Source organism: Zeus faber (genome assembly GCF_960531495.2).
Source record: "Zeus faber genome assembly, chromosome: 4".
NCBI classification, from domain to species: domain Eukaryota; kingdom Metazoa; phylum Chordata; class Actinopteri; order Zeiformes; family Zeidae; genus Zeus; species Zeus faber.
This window is the reverse complement of record NC_137191.1, coordinates 28,398,372-28,417,924: the sequence shown is the minus strand read 5'-3', so window position 1 is coordinate 28,417,924 and position 19,553 is coordinate 28,398,372. Positions and strand designations below refer to the sequence as shown.

General features: G+C 43.0%; 1 protein-coding gene across 1 annotated transcript; it reads left to right on the top strand.

Moving 5' to 3' along the window:
• The first annotated feature begins 299 nt into the window (after nucleotides 1-299).
• On the top strand, nucleotides 300-17,109 carry srp68 (signal recognition particle 68). Its single transcript, XM_079998461.1, has 16 exons — nucleotides 300-413; nucleotides 784-850; nucleotides 1,500-1,613; nucleotides 3,845-4,040; nucleotides 4,531-4,613; nucleotides 4,814-4,923; nucleotides 5,669-5,748; nucleotides 5,917-6,057; nucleotides 10,879-10,977; nucleotides 12,641-12,705; nucleotides 13,316-13,469; nucleotides 14,145-14,239; nucleotides 14,350-14,479; nucleotides 14,759-14,834; nucleotides 15,025-15,077; nucleotides 15,318-17,109. The coding sequence occupies exons 1-16, from the start codon at nucleotides 326-328 to the stop codon at nucleotides 15,543-15,545; spliced, it is 1,779 nt and encodes a 592-aa protein (XP_079854587.1). The 5' UTR covers nucleotides 300-325; the 3' UTR covers nucleotides 15,546-17,109.
• Nucleotides 17,110-19,553: the final 2,444 nt, after the last annotated feature.

The window sequence follows — 19,553 nt, the reverse complement described above, 5'->3', positions numbered from 1 at the left end:
CAGGTTTATTTGCAAACTGTCCTACACAACACAAATAATACATTATTATACTTTATTATATATATATTTTTTATATTTAGATGCTTATTAGTGTTGTTATGATTATACTCTTATTTGGGGATTGTGGTATTTTTGTTGTCTTCATTTGAGTTAGTGTTGGTAGTATTTTCCAGGGGATCCTGTCGCTTTAACGGGAGCCGAACCGGCGGCGAGAGTTACGATCGCCCACGTCGAGAGATCTCGCGAGACGCGCCGGTTTTAAGCCCCGCCCCCTGCGTTCATTGGTCCCTTCGCTGCTGTCCACGGGGCTGTTCAGCGGTTGGAAATGTCCGCAGACAAGCAAAATGAGGCCAAACTAGCCTCGGTGGATGAGAATAAAGAAAATGCACAGGACCCGGGACTCGGACTGGAAAGTATCCTTTCTAACAGAGCGTGGGAATTAGTCGGGGGGCTGTGTTTCGTGGGTGTAACTTGTGTAAAGGAGCTGTTAGCCCACGAGCTAACGTAAGCTTGATAGGCCGGGCTAACCCTAAGTAAGGCTACGTGTCACAGTGAGCAGCCTCTTCCTTGTGACTGGCTCTCGTCAAAAGCAGATTAACCCAAGCGTGGCACATATTCCCTTTGGTGCATTAAGGCAGCTGACCTAACACCGACATGTTTCCACGTATAGCTGCTGTCATTGTTCTGCGTCGGGAGTATTGGCGTGGCTGTCTTCGTTTGTGTTGAACAGCCGTTCTGTGTTTGTGTGAAAGACCCGGCTTGTCCCTTAACCAGCGATTGCAGTTTTGCAGATCATCAAGGAGTCTCAGCAGCAGCACGGCCTCCGCCATGGAGACTACCAGAGATACAGGTCAGCTATGTTCGATGTATGTGACATGGCTGTGAGGCCCCACTGCCCAGCCTATTATATGCGGTCATAGCGTATGGTCTAGTGGGGTGGCTTCAAATGCTAAAAAGTGTGATTGATTTGACGATAGCTATACTAAAGTATCAAGAATACTGGGATGGAGATGAGGAAGACATTCACATAAAATAAAAGATAAGCGTAGCTCACTTCATGGGGAGAAATGGACACGAAGACCTCTTGTTGTATCAAGGTTAAGAATCGGACATAGCAGGCTTAAGAAAACACTGTTTGTCCAAAGAAAACTACCAAAAGAGCAGTGTCAGTACTGCCAGCAAGATAAAGTGATGCAACATATTACTTACTGGTGTCGGAGAAAGGAAGGAAAGGGAAGAAATGGAAGAAGAATTCAGAAGAGAGACGCATGGGGACTTTGATTTGGTTGGGATTCTTGGGGTTGGCTCTGGGGTAGGATGTTGAATCCTGATGAGATTTTTGGACAGAATTACTCCCTCATGGGGTTCACTTCTACTCTAACAGCTGGTTTGTCTAGATGCCACTCAAATGTCACCAAGAATGATCCCTGATGTAGCTTCTCAGGAGAGCGTGTATCACCCTTCCAGTTGCTCTATTAAAACATTGTTAATATTTTCAGGGGGTACTGCTCCCGACGTTTGCGACGCCTGCGCAAAACCCTGGGCTTCAGGATGGGAAATCGGCACAAGTTCACCGGCAAGAAGATCACGGTGGAAATGCTCTCCGACAGCAGGTGAGGGACTGTAGCGCTCAGTGTCCTTTCGGCTGATGGGTTGTGGTTTTTAAAATTGGAACATTCCAGCACAGTAATTTAGGCCATTTTATAGAAATTGGCTTCCTCTCTGTATGAAATGGCTTCTCATGCACCTAAAAGACGAGTGTGATTATAGTGGAACGATAATTTCACACCATTGGGTTCTGTCAGGCCATTTCCTATCAGGTCAGGTAACTCGCTGTGTTCATGTCTAATACAGTATGTTGTCAGGAAGACAGGAGGCCGACCACGATCGATTAACTAGTAGACTCGTTCTGTGGTGTAACGTTGAACACCGTCTGGGTCAATGCCGGTTTGAAAGCGCTCCAAAGCAGCGCTGCGTTCACGGGCTCTGAAAACTGTAACGCTTGTCGGAAGTGATGCATTCAAGGAACCCGGAAAACCGCCGGCTACCACCATACGTATATTTCAGACCTTTTTTCACCAAAACATTTGAGTTAAAACTACACAGAAAAAAAGAAACTAACTTAAACTATATTGTTTACTTAGAAAACTATCTAAAATAAAAATATACGCAAAATGTTGGCTGTTCAATGCAAATATTCTGCAAGGGAGAGGCAGGCCGGGCCTAGAGGCAGCCGCCTGGGGCGCAGGGAGTGAGCGATTGGACCGCATTTGTGCATCTGTCTCGATTTCCGACAGTACCGATGATGCACGCGCCATCGATGAGGTGCCAACGAACGGTGTGCCAAAACAGTGCCAAAACATTTTAGATGTAGGTTATTTATTTCTGCTTATGGAACGAAACCGTGCATAATAGGGGCCCTTTCTTCGTGACTCCCTGATCACCCCTCTCTCCATGTGTTATGCGCAGAAAATAATTTCTACAAGTCGTCCCCTGTCCCCACACTGTCTTTGGTTTTATTTGGAGGAACAGGGCACGTCTGTCCGTGTTGCTCTCCGCCATCAAGGCGCACAAGGGTGTGTGTGTGTGTGTGTGTGTGTGTGTGTGTGTGTGTGTGTGTGTGTGTGTGTGTGTGTGTGTGTGTGTGTGTGTGTGTGTGTGTGTGTGTGTGTGTGTGTGTGTGTGTGTGTGTGTGTGTGTGTGTGTTTTCTCAAATATTACCACAAAGTTAAATGTAAATTCATCCAGCTTGTTCTACAGTGAACGCACATTAAAATTTTTCCCGGTGTGCGAAGTTGGCAGGGGCGCACTGGTGTGTCCATTAGTTCCACATATGTGGTGATGAAAGTGAGAAATAAACCCAACTATCACCTAGGGAATGACCGCTGGTGCAGAGGTTCCCAACCACCCGCTCGTGGACCGTGCCGTGGGTATTTGCCATCGGGCTGCGAGAACGCGGGTGGGTTTTTTTTCCAGGGGCAATCCGTTCCTCAGTGGAGCAGCAACAGGAATCTGAGTAAATTAAATACATCCAGAGTTTTTCTTTGCTTTGTTTGGAAAAAAGATCACTCTGATTGGCGGTACAGGTAGTAATTTGCCTTTTACTACCTGTGTTCCCCTCTGGCAAAAATGACTTATTTTGGTGAGTAATAAGTAACGTATTGTTTATAATTCTAAAGTCTAGTTTTGCTAAAGCTCTTGTTTACACTGTTTAGGTGTGTTGTCTAAATATTCTCATATCTTTATAATTTTTAATTTTCAAGTTACTTTTTGAGAAACAAAGGTTTTTCTTTACAAATCAAGACTATAGTCTAACAATGGCATAGCCGTCAGTGCTGGGGGAACACAAAAGTTAAAGTTGAATCGTGGATTTGGAGAATCAATACACCCCTAGTTCTGACACCTTTCTATCGTAGCCAGCATTAGCTTTTTCAGCAATTTATGATCGAGTAGCCTTTCTGTCGGATCTAGACTGCCCTCCCCACGAGCAGCATCATTATGTGGCCATGACCCTGTCCCTGGTTCACCTGTTGTCCTTGCTTGGACCACTTTAGGTGGGTACTAACCACTGCATACTGGGAGAACACCACAAGACCTGCCATTTTGGAGATGCTCTGACCCAGTCATCTAGCCATCACAATTTGGCCCTTGTCAATGTCGCTCAGATCCTTACACTTAACCATTTTTCTGCTTCAAACACATCAACTTCAAGAACTGACTGTTCACTTGCTGCCTAATATATCCCACCCCTTGACAGGTGCCATTTGAACAAGATGAGCAATATTATTCACTTCACGTCAGTGGTTGTGTTATGGCTTATCAGCGTGTATATAACCTCTCTCAGGTATCTGTTGCTGGTTTTGATGGAGGCTGAGCGGGCCTGGAGCTATGCCATGCAGCTGAAGCAGGAGGCCAACACGGAGCCTCGCAAACGCTTCCACCTGCTGGCGCGGCTGCGTAAGGCAGCTAAGCACGGCGAGAGGCTGGAGAAGCTGTGCGAGAGCCCCCGCGTCGATGCCAAAACCAAGCTGGAGGCTCAGGTACACAGGGAGAGGGAGGAGGCCTCTACGTCATGTGTAGAGTCATTTGGAAGGTGATGGAGGTAGTCAGGGTGGAGTTAAAAGCTGGGGCTGGACAATGTGGAAGAATGTAAAATGATCATATCATCATGTGAATTTCCTTCAAGAATCCAACTGAGATTTATCCCCTCGAGCTTTTTGGTCAAGTAACCTATGATGCGACTTAAACTGGCTCAAATAGTTCAGGCCTCATATGGTTTTCCATTTTATGTCATTCTTTTACACTAATGTTGTAATCATTTCTGTATCAGAATTTTTCTTATGTACAGCACAATTTGTCATTATGTAATCACAGGGGCCAGAGATATGTGGATACTATGAAAACATGGTGGCCAATAACGGGATATTCAATATCATTGAATATCGGCCCAAGCCTACTCTACCTTCACCGTATGGTGTTCTTTACTGTAAAGGACAACCACTAACTAGAGGATAACGCTGTTGGTTGTAGGCCTACACTGCATACCTGACTGGCATGGTGAAGTTTGAGCTTCAGGAGTGGAAGCCCGCCATGGAGGCCTTCAACAAGTGCAAGTGAGTATCATTCAAGTGGTCCAGAGCTGTGACGATCCCTCTTTAGTGAAACTAGTGATGCTGATTTTAAGGAGATTCAACCGTGGCCTTGGACTTTCCTGTGATCTTTAAATTATTTATTTTTTATATATATATTTTTTCTTTGGTCCCATTGAAAGCTTGAGGACTGTTTCTGATGTGTTAATGTCTCCATGTGTCAGGACCATCTACGAGAAGCTGGCCAGTGCCTTCACTGAGGAGCTGGCTGTGTTGTATCATCAGCGTGTGGAGGAGATCTCCCCCAACATCCGCTACTGTGCTTACAACATTGGTGAGTACATCCACACAGGGAAAGCGTTTATATTAGGGTTATACGTGTATATTTAATGTTAATATTTGTACATGTATATTAAGTACTTTTATTATCAGTCATTCCAAGAATTCACAATTCTTACGATCGCAATAATCAAAATTCACCGAATCTCCGGAATATTGGCAACACAACAGATGAAGACCAAGAAACAATGGCTTGTGTCACTGCCAGCATCAGTGGACTGATTTTCATCCAGACTGATTTTATTTTTTGCTTATTTTATGTTGAAATTACCGTTTCTTATAGACTTTTCAATTGAATCCCAGCACACGCACAGTATTGTCTTTCCTTTATTTATTTTTTTGAGCCGATGGTTCTTCTCTTCCAGCTGTATCTGTGACATGCAGGATACACATTACCTTGGTAGAGATTACACATTCAGTAGCTCTTACTTCATTGGCAATGGTTAAAAGACAAATTTGCACATTGCTGCAAACAGCGCTTAAAACTTAAGAAAAGAAAAGCCGCTGCAAAATCTAGCATTTTTTTTATATTTGTAATCACAAAAAACCTGCCATATCTCTGAGGGCCATTGATGGGTGGTCATCATTTCTAGATAACCACACAGCTTTGAAATGGTAGCAGTGGCGTCTTGAGAACATAAAAGGATTTCTGAATGAATTTGACCAAAAAGTTTGATCTCAATTTCTGTGATGCTTAACATCAGCATTTACAATCTGCATCCTCTGCCTTCCACGCACAGGTGACCAGAATGCCATCAATGACCTGATGCAGATGAGACTGACAGGAGGAGGCGGAGGCATGATGGCAGAGAAACTAGAGGTGAGATCAACTGTCCGCAAACAAATCCGAGTATACACACATTCTAGCCTGAAAATCTATCCTTTGTAGGATGCTGTCGGAAATGTGCCCTGGCTTTAGTTGACTTTTACAATGAATCATTGCAATTTGGATTGAATTGTTTTCTTTGGTTTGTTTGTTTTTGCCCAGGCCTTGATCACTCAGACCAGAGCCAAGCAGGCTGCTACCATGAGTGAGGTGGAGTGGCGAGGGCGCTCTGTGCCCGTCAAGATTGACAAGGCCAGAATCTTTCTGCTGGGTCTGGCAGACAATGAGGCAGCCATTGCTCAGGTCAGTCAGCAGTAGGGGTATCACAATTCCCCAAATCCACGATTTTAAGGTCACGATTCAATTCAAACATTTTTATTTTTTATTTTTTTTAGGGCTGTCGATTTGATTAAAACAAAAACAAAAAAAACTATCAATTGCACAATTTGCTGTGATGAATTTCTTCTTAAGACTGAAGCTTATAATAATGGATAGTTAATTGTAAAGTCATGGCATTAATGTAGAGTCAACACAAAGGACGTATATTCAAATTAAAATACTATTGTTTAATAGCATCTTTTTAAATTTGAACACAGATTCTCTCCTGTGAATGACAGATTTTCAATAAAACTGTCAATGCCATCAAAATTGACAGCTTGACTGGCAATTTTTTTTTTACGCACTAACAGAAATAATAACGAAATCCAGGCCTATATGTTAAAAGTGCCAGTTGTATTTCAAGACCATCAAGGCCATTAAAATGACATCAGCTTGGAAGGCAGTTTGTTATGATAATTAAGGTATTATCGATATGTTTTAATCCAATGTACAAGAACATATCCATTGCCTGTTTTTCTTAATTTAAAAATCAAACCACATAAAACTGACAAAAGGAAAATTCGGAAAAAACTATTACAGAAACAGATCAATAGCTACACATTTATGCATTATTAAATCTCCTTCAATCCTCCTGGTTAATGCGACCAACCCGTCTCTGCCTTCTCCTTCGGACCCACGGAGAAGAACCGGCACCGCCTTCCTCCTTTTAATTGCCATAATGTATTTAGAGATTATTATTCATTCGGGCGATAAAACGCCTTGTATTTTTTTATTCCAGTGATAACACATTGTATACAAGCGCAACCTGTCCACGAGGGAGGGGGCTTATTTCTATGTCGACTAACTTGCCGAATGATCTAGATCTACGGAATTTTTTATCGAAATGATCGGGTCAGTTTTATTTCAACATAGAGGAAAAAATATTGTGATGGTTATCATTTTATCACCCACCACAAATTAAAATTGTGGTTAGAGGAAAAAAATTTCCACCGCACATTATAACCGGAGAGATTTAAAATATGTCGGACTTTAACAGATTTTCCCAGTCAAAATCCAGTGATTACCGGATGACGTATCGCTGACGTGTCGCTTCTGGTGTGGCCGTCTGGGATAAATGAAAGGCATCTGCGTTAATTGAGTAAATTTTTCTTAACACGTAATATTTTGATTGACACCTTCATTTTGACAGCACTAATCATTTTTTTCCCAGCACTGACGGCTATGCCATTGTTAGACTATCGATTCCGCCCCAATATGGCAACCATGTTGGACAATACTACTCACACAAAAATAGAATCGCTAACCTGGTTGTGATTTCCAAGTTCAAAATCGAACGGATTTCAATCCATTTTCGATTTCAAATTGTAATCTTGACACCCCTAGTCAACAGCATACCTCTCTTATGTGTTTGTTTGTTTCCAATTTGTTAATAGTGTTTATAGATCTCTTCATTTAAATAGGGCTTTTTTCTTTTTCTTGACCTGCACCACAATGCTGTCTATCTGAAAATAATTTGCCTGTCTCACATAGCTTTGTTTTTTCAGTGATATAAAACTAGAACACTACTAAACTGGGTCACTTAAAGCCTTGCATGTGGGGAAACCCTTGTGTCCTGACTGAGTGGTCTTATTTCTCATCATTGCACTTGCGGACATGGCGACGCAGATGTTGTTAAAATTTAAAGTTAAGCTATAATTTCCATTCAAAAGTAACTTCTCTTAATTTCTTTGTCTTCCTGATCACTGTGGTTTAGAAGCTGGTATCAGTCCCATCAATGATCATTTGTGATCCAAATGGATCTTGTAGCTTTAATGGCATGGCATATTTGGTTTTACATTCTGCCAGTCATGATTGTCGTCTTATTTTGTATAATTCAGTTGTATTAATTTGCTGCATCGCTGTCAGCCAGTAGAGGGTGGTAAATTACAATATTTCATTTCATCTTCTCTTGAGTTCTTTAATGTCCCAGTGACTAACTCTTCAAGGGAGCATTTGTTTTAAAAGGCAATGTTTTTGGGGGGTTTTTCTGCACCCCCTGGCAACATGCCCTAGTTAAGCAAAATACCTCCAGGCAAGTGTTTTTGTTTATTTATTATTATTTTTTTAATTTATAAAAGGTGTAGTTCTGACCTTACAGCAGGTGGCATTGCGCACATCTTGACCCTGATGATGTGAACTGAGTGCTGGTTCCTCTTGTTTCCCTTGCCTGAGGGCTAGACCTCACGCCTGCGGATGCACCTGTCACACCTACAGATAACTCAGGGCTATGGCATGCAGCCGCTCTCATCCAACAACGACATTCTGTGCATTCTAGCCTACACATGAATACAAGGCTACACCCAGCAGCTCCCTGTGGACAGATAAGCTCAATCCGTTTCGGATGGGCCATTGTGTCGCTCATTTGTTTTCTTTCAGCCCATTGTTGCTGCAGCAGCAGCTCTGGCATAATCTCTCCGTGAGACCACTTTGAAGCCCCTTCCAAAAGAAGCCTATCAAAATATAATCCGGACCCCAACATCTGCAGAAAATGTGTTTGTGAATGTGTGTGAATTGAGTTACCTTTACCTGCAGTTTGAACATAACTCTTGAGGCAACGCTACTCCTCCCTCTTCATCTATCTATCCCTGCCAGCAGAGTGGCAGATGTCTAACAGGTCGAGCCAGTTGCTCTAGGTGTTTTCAGGGTGTTGGCATGTGTTATTGAGAAACCACATAAGGCCAACCCTCTGGGTGGATGAGATTGGCCTCAAACACAAGATCATTATCATTGGGTGGAATTTGGTCGTAACATTCCTCCACTTAATCTTCCCTGGTAAAGGTTTCGGGTCTCTTTGAAGAGACGTGATGCGGGCATCGTCAACAAAGGCACGTTGTAGAATTCACCTCATTTGTGCCAGGACTATAGCAACTGAACTCTATATCACTTTGTTGTTGTCCGTGATGCTGGACATTTTTTCTGGCTCTAGTACCGCCAACGTAAGGAACGTTATTTCATTGCACCCCAGTCTGTCTCAACAGCAGTGTGAATCAGGCTTGCTACAAATGACATGACTGACTGACAGTCTCGAATTTAAACACTCATTTCGATTGATTTTCTAATCGGAATCCTGACACCCCGAGCAATCATAGCTAGTGAACAAAATCTACTTGGAGGCAGCTCTTTTCAGTTAACAAAGTGACAGAACTAAAGGAAGACCCAAATGAGAATTCTGTTCTAAGTGAATACAAATTACCTTCAGCCAGTTGGACAACAATATGTAAAAAACATTAGTATATAATCTTGTATTCTTTCAAGACTAAAGTATATGCACACGCGTGCGTGCGTGCGTCCAAGGAGTGGATCATCTGACCTGGACACGGGTCCGGCGATCTGCAGATTTACAGATGAGTGACCAAACTGGAGTCAAATTGCCATTGCGTGTAAAGCAATAATAAGTTGACCTTTCATAACTTTAGTGTACCATTGTGTTGTAACCCCCTCAGGGTTCGGGACTTCTCTCAGTAATTCCCTCTTGCAGCCAATGCTGGGGACGTGCACGGTGCACAGTCCACATTGGAGACCTACATCTCAGTGCACCAGGCGTACAACCTGGTGGAACAGTCGCTCCGTTCTGGTGCGGAGAGCAGAAATGCTGTCTGGAAAAGTGACACCGAAACGCAAAAAGACAGATTGGATCACTGATCAGTGGCATCTTTGAAGCTCTTATAGACAGCCTTCCGACACCCATCTGTGATTGGGCCAGCCCAGTGTCAATATAGAAAATGAATTAATAGGTCGCTGTCCCTGCTTTATGGGCCGACCGTTGGATATAGTTATTATAGTTTCTTTATTTTATTTATTTTTTTGTTAAGTTATATCGGCCCCAGGGTAGGTTGGGGCCAATATAACTAGCAGCCCACCGGGAAAATGCCCGGTATGCCAGATTATCTGTCCATCCCTGTTTACACAGACCAAAGTCCTTTATATCAACAGCTTCTCACTGCTCAATGCAGCAGCAACCTGCTCTGCATCGTACCTCGGTCACATTCCTGCTTGTAGTAGTAGTCACTGTTGCACTTCCAAAGCAGGAAATGAGTGGAGCTGTGTGGGGTTTTGTAAGTGTCGGGTCTAGCCTTAATGGAACGATGTGTAGTCTGCAACAGTCTGATTTTATCCACAAACATGCCGACATAGGAACTTTTGAAGCACACGTAACACAATTGTCAGCCAACCTTATCAGTTTGAGGTGTAGCAAAGCAATCAATTTAATAATTTTATTAAAAGGTTATTGTTCAGGGCAGTGTGTTTCAACCCCTGTTCCACACACACACCAGCACGCCGTGAGGGCTCACCAGATGTGCTGTGAAAGTTTTTCAAATTCCACTTACAAAGAATGTCATGGAAGTAAGCTCTTGTGTTGCAAGATCAAAATTGGAAAGGCCTTACTAATACATCAGTTCCAGGCAGAAGAGCAGCTCTGTGTTAACCAGAACAAGCTTGAAGTTTCACACTCAAAGTGAGAACTATTAATGGAGCATAAAAACAAGCACAGTTCTACATGTTTGACATTTTTAGTTGTTAACAGGATAGTGGTGTGCCATGGGATTATTTAATTGTGAACAGTGTACTGTGGCACATATTCTGATCTGGCAAATGCTGACATGTCGACTGTTTTTGATAGACATCCAACCAGTTTCTCCAGCCACCGCGCCTTCCTTGCCAATATCCCTTAAATAAACTTCATTTTATATTTATTTATTTTATTTTTTTCTTAATCTATATTTTCTGTGTGCTTCTAATGTGCAGGCAGCAAACGAAGAGACCAAAGAACATCTATATGAGACCCTGCTGGCTGAGTGCAGGGACACCATCCAGGCTGTGAGAGAGGAACTCAAGACTGAAGCGGTAAGAACTGGAGAAAGCTGTGTGTGTACTGTGTGTAGACCTTTAACGGTGTCCTGGGTAATTCCCGCAAGTGTCAAGTTCATCTATAGCCCTTAATCACAATACAGTTTCAAAGGGCTTCACAAACCCACAATTCACATAGAAATCAACAGCATCCCCTAGTTGGAACCCCATTGGGGCAAGGAAAAGGGGGGCCACAGAAGGAGCAATGCCCCTTTCAGCATGACCAGGCTGCATTGGATGCCAAGTGGGCGACATTAATTATCTAATATGAGAATTTATAGGTTATTGTATTTCTTTACTATGCAATATTAAAATTAGACAATATGAGAGTGTATTTGCTGGTGCAGAGTGCCGCAGGTAGACGCATCCAGGGAAGTGGCCCTCATCAAGTGTGATCCAGGGAGGTCAGGGCAGTATCTGCCACATCTGGTCTCCCACTGGCTCCATGACCACAGCAACAGCCTCCTTATGCTCACAGCAGACTGACACCCCACATTGCAAATCTGTTATGTAGGACTCAATGTTAATATCCCTTAATTGCGAGATTCAAGGTGTTTATTTGTCACATACATATATGTAGCCAAATGACATTGCACACGTGAGACATCAGTTTTCTTCTTCCGGAACATACAGGAAGTGGAGTACACATTGGTGGCCAAGACTGTGGCACATAGGGCTGGATGATATGGCCAAAATGTTATCATTATGTTTGTTTTTTTATATTGATTGATGTTGATAATTAAATAATAGAAATGATGAAGTTACAGTAAAATAACTAATATGTAAACAATAAAAAAAATATATATTATATACACTTTGAAATATCTAATCGATAGACAATCATCATTGTCGTCTGAGAACAGTCCAAGTTCCTGAATCTGCACTCTGTGATTACATGTGGGAACGTTTGGAGTGGATCAAGGGACACTCTCTGACGTTGTCAGAGCAGATGTCACTGAAAATCGTGGATTCTTTCTTTAATTGCTCTCCTTTTGTGGGGATGGTGGCGGGGCCGGGCTTGGGTTGGCAGGAGGGCGAATTTGAGTTCAAGTTGGTATTTGAGAAAGACCTCTTTGGCCGGGAGGACAGCTGTGGGACCCCAGCGTGCCTGGACCTCAACACTGGTCAGACGATTGGCTGTTTGTGTTGCGTCTTTCTAGGTAGAGGAAAACTGACTTAAAAAAACTATCGAAAATCTCATAAATTTATCATCATTATCGTGGAAGATTATTTTTAAAATTATCTAAATCGTTTTATCGCTCAGCCCTTGCGGCACGCCACTCCCCTGCCTGTCTGGCTTTCCCTCCACTCTCCTTCTGCCCTCTTACCACCTGGTAGAGATCGAGAGGTAGCTTGGTCCCAATATAGCGCACAGATATTTTGAAGAACCCCGGCATGTACCAGTGCTAAGGTGTGAACACACGTTAACGTGAGAGGCACGTTAACAGCACGGGTGTCGTTTACCAAATGCAAGACTCTAAAAATTAGTCTTAAGTCTTGATTTAAAGATTTCAGCAGAAGTAGCAGCTCTGATTTCCACAGGTAGGGTGTTCCAGAGTACTGTGTCAGTTGACGACAAAGTGGGGTCATGGGCTTGTAGCAGTTTACATCAAGGCAGGAATGTGGAAACCTGGTTTTCAGACTCTCTCTGTCTTTGCAGAAGCAGAGAGACAGGGGCACTGATGCAGACAGTGGCAAGGTGTCCAATCTGCAGTTCCTACACAGGTAAAACGCTCACATGAACTGTCTCCACATCATATCCCTTGAAAAACGGATGCTTTGTTTGGCGTTGGCTTCCATTTCCACTTTACAAATTGGGAATCACTAGAAATTGCCACACTTGTAGCATAAATATGACTGGCTATTAAAACTGGAACCTTTTTCCTGCAGATCCAGATCCATTTAACTCGATAAAACAAATGAGCAGTTTTTATAGAATTCCAAATGCGTGGTGCAATTTACTGCATAGACTAGAAGAGAAACAAATCCTACAGTTGATGCATTACGTCATTGCTTCATATCTTCCAAAGAGACCCTTTTTACGAATTACTCATCTATCTATTTATCTATTTATTTATTTGGGTTCCTTTTATAAACACATTACTTTTCCAGAAATATAATTGTGTCATGAAGCACTTTTGTAGTGGATCTATTTAATGGTGTCCATTAGAGCTCAATTCATGGAGAATACTTAATTTTGCCATTTCATCAATGTAATTTACCAAGACATGCTGCCGTTTCTGTCTTCAACGGAACCCTTGGCTGGATGTGATGGAGATTGTGGAGATTTTAGACTAGTCAATGTAGTGAATGCTGCTGATGCCCCCTCTCCCAGCTACCTGACCTACATCAAGCTGTGCACCGTGGTGAAGAGGAACGAGAGCATGGCTCACACTCTGCAGGCCAAACTGAAGGAGCATCAGGCCGATGAGAACAGAAGGGGTCCCAGGCCCCAGGACCTCATCCGCCTCTACGATATCGTCCTCCAGGTACAACCACCACAGAGATTATTCCACTATATTGCTGCTCCTGTGTTTTCACAGTGTTGGTTTCGAATGAAACTCCAAAAGCCTTAGACTTTGCTTATGATGGACATAATCTATAGAGGTATTCCTTGTGATGTATGGATTCGCTTTGGAAGAATGATTTAATTGTTTTACTTGGTCAAGTGATGGAGAAGTCGATAATGTTATTGTTAGTAGCGAACTACAATTGTGAGTCAGAATAGCAGAATCCTAATAACTATCTGGTCCCTAAGAATCCTCCTAGGTCACACGTCTACATCAGGGCTGTCCTTCAGGATACAGCCAATTTGTAAAACTAGTAAAGCCACATAGTAGATGTAAGAAGATTTTCTATTTTACTGGTAATGTTGCATGCTCACGAAACAGTTTCACCTGCGGTCGTCTCGTCTGTTTGTTTCGAGCCACATTTTTAAATGGGTGCTTCATTTTAGAATGTTTATTTTGCAATCAACCGTTTTGAGTCTCCAATGCAAACTGTTTTGTCACACTGTTTGGTCTACGTTGCTGAACCCTCTGGCACGCGCGCAAACAACAGTTTCCCTTGCCCGTGGGCCCAGAGATCAGCTGCTTCTACTGACTTAATGTACTGATAGAATTTAGATTTTTGGATACTGCCAGTCATGTGTCCTCCACCTCTAGAGTCTGGCCGAGTTGTCCACTCTGCAGGGACTGGAGGAGGACCACACCTTCCAGAAGGAGATGGCCCTCAAAACGCTGGTCTACAAGGCCTACAGGTTAGACACAGGATTTGAAACATGCTCCTGGTCCTTCCATCATTCAATTGACTGGTCGTCGAGGTGAGATGCACGGCACCACCGCTGACGTTTTCTCCACCTCCCCTCAGGTGTTTCTTTATCGCCCAGTCCTACGTGCTGGTGAAGAAGTGGAGCGAGGCTCTGGTGCTCTACGAGAGAGTGCTGAAATACGCCAAAGAGGTTCAGTCCAAGGCCAAGACCCTCAGCAACACCCTAAAGGTTCAGAAAACACACTTTCTTCAAAACAAATGTTTCAATCAAGGTTCCGCAACAGTTTTTTTTGTTTTTGTTTTTTTTTAGCACATTTTATTATTCCAGTAGTAGAATTTGGACAAGGACAGTGAGAGATGACCACAATTGAAGTCCATCCAAGTGTTGTGCACAATGTTCATTGTATCTTCATCCTTTTTGATAAAATGAGTATTCACATGCTTCTATACAGGTTTAATATATGGTGATGAGGTTTGTCTAAACGTCTCCTTTCTCTTGCCAAAAAAGGACCTCCCTGATGTTCAGGAGCTCATTGCTGAGGTCAACGCTGAGAAATACTCGATGCAGGCTGCCGCAATTTTAGGTTAGTGGAAATTTTAATCAGGTGGTCACTTCCTGCCTTTTTCCTTCATTTGGCTTAAAAGAGATTTGGGTGGGTGCAAAGTCATTGATTTCTACTTTTTGGAAGCGGTGTGTGCAAGTGTCAACTCATGCTCTGGGAGAGTTGAGTGACAGTGTGGTTAATGTTTTGTTCATTTTTTTTTTTTTTTAAGACGCAGAGGAGGTTGCTGAAGTTCCGTCCCAGCCACAAGTGAAAGACAACACGGTTAGGAGTCAAAAAGCAATTTACAGTTTTACTTGTTTCTAAATCTTCAAACTAAACTGGAAATCTCTCAAGCTGAAAGATGATGACACACAATCAAATGGATTTATTAGACTTTTTGTGAACAGTGACTAAGAAAGAGATAAACAAAATCAGTCACTTTCCATGTTCTCAGAGTGTCGGTCATACCAAATAAATGTGTTTTATCAATGACATTTTTGTCCGCCTCCCCCCTCCGTGCAGCCCCTTTGTGACCGCCTGGAGACCTTCCAACTGGACCCCGCCCTGGTGGGCAAGCAGCCCAATCTGGTCCACTTCCCTCCCGACTTCCAGCCGATCCCCTGCAAGCCCCTGTTTTTCGACCTGGCGCTCAACCACGTGGCCTTCCCGCCGCTGGACGACAAGGTGGAGCAGAAGGGCAAGGGAGGCCTGACCGGCTACATCAAGGGCATCTTCGGCTTCGGCAGCTAAATTCTACCCCCGCCCCCCCCAAAAAAAAAAAAAAAATCACCAGGGGAGGCTAGACTTGGGACTTGGGGAAATTGTTTAACAAAGTCACTTCAGTTACTTTTCATGTTTTTTCTTCTGGCTGTCTCGGGTGTGAGACGGCTGGTGTGTGCAGATTTTGAGGCAGTTTTATCGTCTCAGGACTGACTGACATAATAAGTGTAACTGAATAGATTTGGAACGGTCATCCGACCCTGGTCTGGCAGCCATGGTGAGCAGTAAGAGCAGGCTGCATATGGGTCCAACCTTCCAGTCTTCTACCTTCATGTCTCACTCTCTGCCTTGTTGTTTTCGCATCCTCTTGCAGCCAAGTCACCAATATAAATGTCCCTATTGTTAGGCTTTGCAAACCGGTGTCGTTGTTTCTTTGAAATTCTTTTCCATGTTTTCAAAGCGCCTTCATGTAAGTCAGTCTCCTGCTTCCACGTAAAAAAAATGATCTTGGCACCAGGTGTAATAGGCGCAACATCTTCTTCAGACGCTCCCTTTTTGGTTTAACAGGCCACAGGAAGGTAGTGGTAAACTTACACCAATCATTGTCAAAACCTTGAAACAGGGAGATGGGGTGCTGCATGATGATTGCACGTCTTTGATCATTGCTCGTGCTACATCACGGTGTAACAATGGCAATCATTTTTTGTATGGACGACCCTGTCTACTCGTGGGGGTAGAGACAAGCTACCTGAAATGAAGGGCGTCTTCATCCCTACGCAGGTCATATGTCATACTTTCTAAATTTCAGGCGCCATGATGGACCCTAATCATGCCTAAACTCCAGAAGGTTCTCAGTCTGGCTGACTGGAGTGGCTTGTGGTTTCAGAGCCTCAGCACCACCATGCCCACTGCTTATTTTTAATACTTGACGGTTCACATTCAATGTACCTGGAGGGACTTCCTGTTATTCATGGCTCCAAAACGAATTGTAAGATCTTGTGAATCGGAAGCAGAGTTTCTTTGTTTGAATTTATTCATACCAATCTCTGCCGCACACTAGTAAAACATGGAACTTCATGTTTCGACATCACCACACCTGCTTCCATCGTTGTAAATGTTGGACAAAACAAAGGTTTTGTACATGAATTATTTTCTGGTCCAATTATTTTAATGCCCCCACCTCCCACTTTCGTCTTTGTTTGTATCGGTCTCCCGAGTCCCTCTTTTCACAAGCGGAACAGATTTTCCCTTGTTCCCCCGCCTCACCAAAGCCGAACAGTCTCCTCAGAAGCTTCCTCGACCTCTTCTGCCCATGGCAACTGGTTCTACGCCAGAAGTAGAGACCGCATCACCTTGACCTTCTGACACGAACCTCCTCAGAGACTAGGTTTTACTTGAGTATTTTTAATTTTAAGGAAACGTATAAAATTACGATTTTTGTGGACTGATTGGTGAACACCAATGATGATTGGTGTTTTGATGGAAATAATTGGAAAATTTGATTTAATGTGTGGTCAGGACAAAGACTGCTGAAAATGTATGGATTAATTTGATTTAAAGGCCTCCAATTAAAGACACCGTTCTGCCAATCGTGGCTTGCGTCTGGTCTTCAGATCTTTTTGAATGCGTAAAAGTTTCTCGAATGTCGTTACTTTCCTTGTCACTCTTGGGTGTGTATGTGGAAGACCTGCGTGAGATGCCACAGCAGGGCGTGATCCCCGTGTGTTGGCAGCCAATTGCCTCGGAAGAAATCAAATTTACACAAGTTTGACACACTAGTGTCCTGCAGATACACACTCACAGTATATACCATATATTGTACACTATAAATTCACATTGATGTTTTTCTACATAGAACAGTCTGGAAACTATTCACATTTTTAAGTGGTGACAGTCTGTCTTCTGTCTCTTCAACTCCCAAGGACATTCCTTTGACACTCCAGACACACAAACAAATTCTAACATTCCTAGAAATGCAGTATAGTTGATTACTCATTTGCAATTGTACAGTTTTGCTATGTGTCTTGTGCTTGAGCTGAGCTTCCGCATACCTGCCCGAAACGGTTTCCTGAAATATTTTTGTGCTTTTATTAAGAGCTGAAATGTGTAAATATGTTTTATCTCCTAATTATAATTGGCGAAAGTATGTATCATGTATGTTTAAACATCCACCCTTAAAAAAAAAAAAAAATATATATATATAAAAAAAGACCATTGGTCAACACAAAGTACTTTAAGAGAACCAACAAGGTGAGCTCGGTGAGGCATGGGTTAAAAATGTATTTTGATCACAGCTCGGGTGTATACCTGGTATTGTCTGTAGGTCAGTACTGTGCACAGTGCTAAGTGCTTCTCACAGTACAGAGATGGACACACCCAGGTGCTGGATGAAAAGATAAAAATATGTTCTGCCTTCACTTCAATGGGAGATTTAGTGTTAGATTAGATTAGAGTCCCATTAAAGGGAAGATTAATATTGCCTTTCATGTTTGATTCCCACATCTTTGTGCCTCTGTCCCGGATTCCTTCAAGATTTTTCTCTGCAATTTCAAATTAAGTTAGGGACTGGGATTTAACTTGTGCGGCCTCCACTGTAGCTTGCTGTCCTCCTTAACTCCTTAGAGCCGGTGGTCTTTGGAGCCCGTCAGAATTCCAAGTCTATATTCTAAGCCGTTTCAAAATCCACATAAGAGTGCTACAACAGGAATGCTGGGCCTCTCTCTTCTGCTTCCCCTATTGTTCTTCTTCCGACTCTACCGAGCGGTGTTGGGTTTCGGCATTTTCGTGTCCTCTGACTCGCGTCACCTCCTAAACAAAAAGGAAGGTGACGCCCATTTCACATTGATGCATAACTACGGCGTCAGAGGATGGAGGAAGAGTCATATCGATCCAATCTTTCAATCAATCACGGTTTGGGGTTGAAGTGGCGTGAAGGTTAAGTGCCTTGGTCATTTTCAAGGTCATTCAGTTGCAGGGACGAGTTATGGAGGCAGATGTCTCATTAGTTTCCTCCGATATGGCCTGAGTTTGAGCCATTAGTCGAAAAACACACTCTACCATCCCGAGCAACATCAAGCTTGCTTCAGGACGTGAATGTTTTTTAAGAGTTACATTTCCTCTGGGCATCAAAACCGACCCCTTGAACTCACCTACCGAAGAAAAAGGTACTTGATCACTTAGAAGTTAATATTAATTGGCCTTCTTGAATGAGACGCGTCGAGGGATCGGAGGCCTAGGATGAATCATTTTTCAATAATTCAATCCTTGCAGCGTTAAGTTAAAGCCAGGATACTCACAGCCATTCTGTTGGCGAAACATCAGAGCCGCTTTAATTGCCGATGCGCCCAGAAAGGCCTGCGCGTATGAGCCCGCTCTCTGTCCCCCTCCCGTCCTGCAATGAATGTCGCCCGGCCGCATTCCTCCTCCTCCTCCTCCTCCTCCTCGCCGATCTGCCATTGTTGATGTGGTCTGGACAGACGCCCTTATCCTCGATAGCTCGCGTGCCTCGCACCGGCGGTATGGCGGAGGGCCTCACCGACTCGTTTCCGTAGTAACGTACAAGGGAAAGTCTCCAAGTCTTGCCGAGGTGCCGTGGTTTAACGCAGAGCATTGGCAGCACAAAGACGTCAATATGCATAGCAGGGCGAGTAAGGAGTTCCGTTTTTGTCCGGATATATGTGTTAAATCAGATTTTTTTAGCAGATTTGTTCACATTTAACTGTATATAATTAAAGGACAAAGCTTGAAAAGTAGTAAAAATATTTGACATTTTCTTGAGATGGCCCTTTAAGTGAATTATTGGGTATTTAGCAAAAAGCACAGGCTCTCTTTCATTGACCTATAATGGTGTTGGGCCATATTGACTAAATTAAATATCAGGCTATTGTTGGAGAAATATCTATATTTGAATGGTATTTGGTGCATTCATAAGATTAAGACACAGGAAATATTTGAGACACAATCACAAGTAATGTGAATATTATGGGCATTGACCAGAACAGCTAGAACAGTTGACAAAGTTCAGAAAAATCGCATAAC

What these genes read in the sequence shown, in the direction of transcription:
- srp68 (XM_079998461.1), top strand. Translation starts at nt 326, where the DNA reads ATGTCCGCAGACAAGCAAAATGAGGCCAAACTAGCCTCGGTGGATGAG. An exon ending in GAAATGCTCTCCGACAGCAG is followed by an intron (nt 1,614 to 3,844) that starts GTGAGGGACTGT and finishes AACCTCTCTCAG; the next exon opens with GTATCTGTTGCTGGTTTTGA. An exon ending in AATCTGCAGTTCCTACACAG is followed by an intron (nt 12,706 to 13,315) that starts GTAAAACGCTCA and finishes CCCCTCTCCCAG; the next exon opens with CTACCTGACCTACATCAAGC.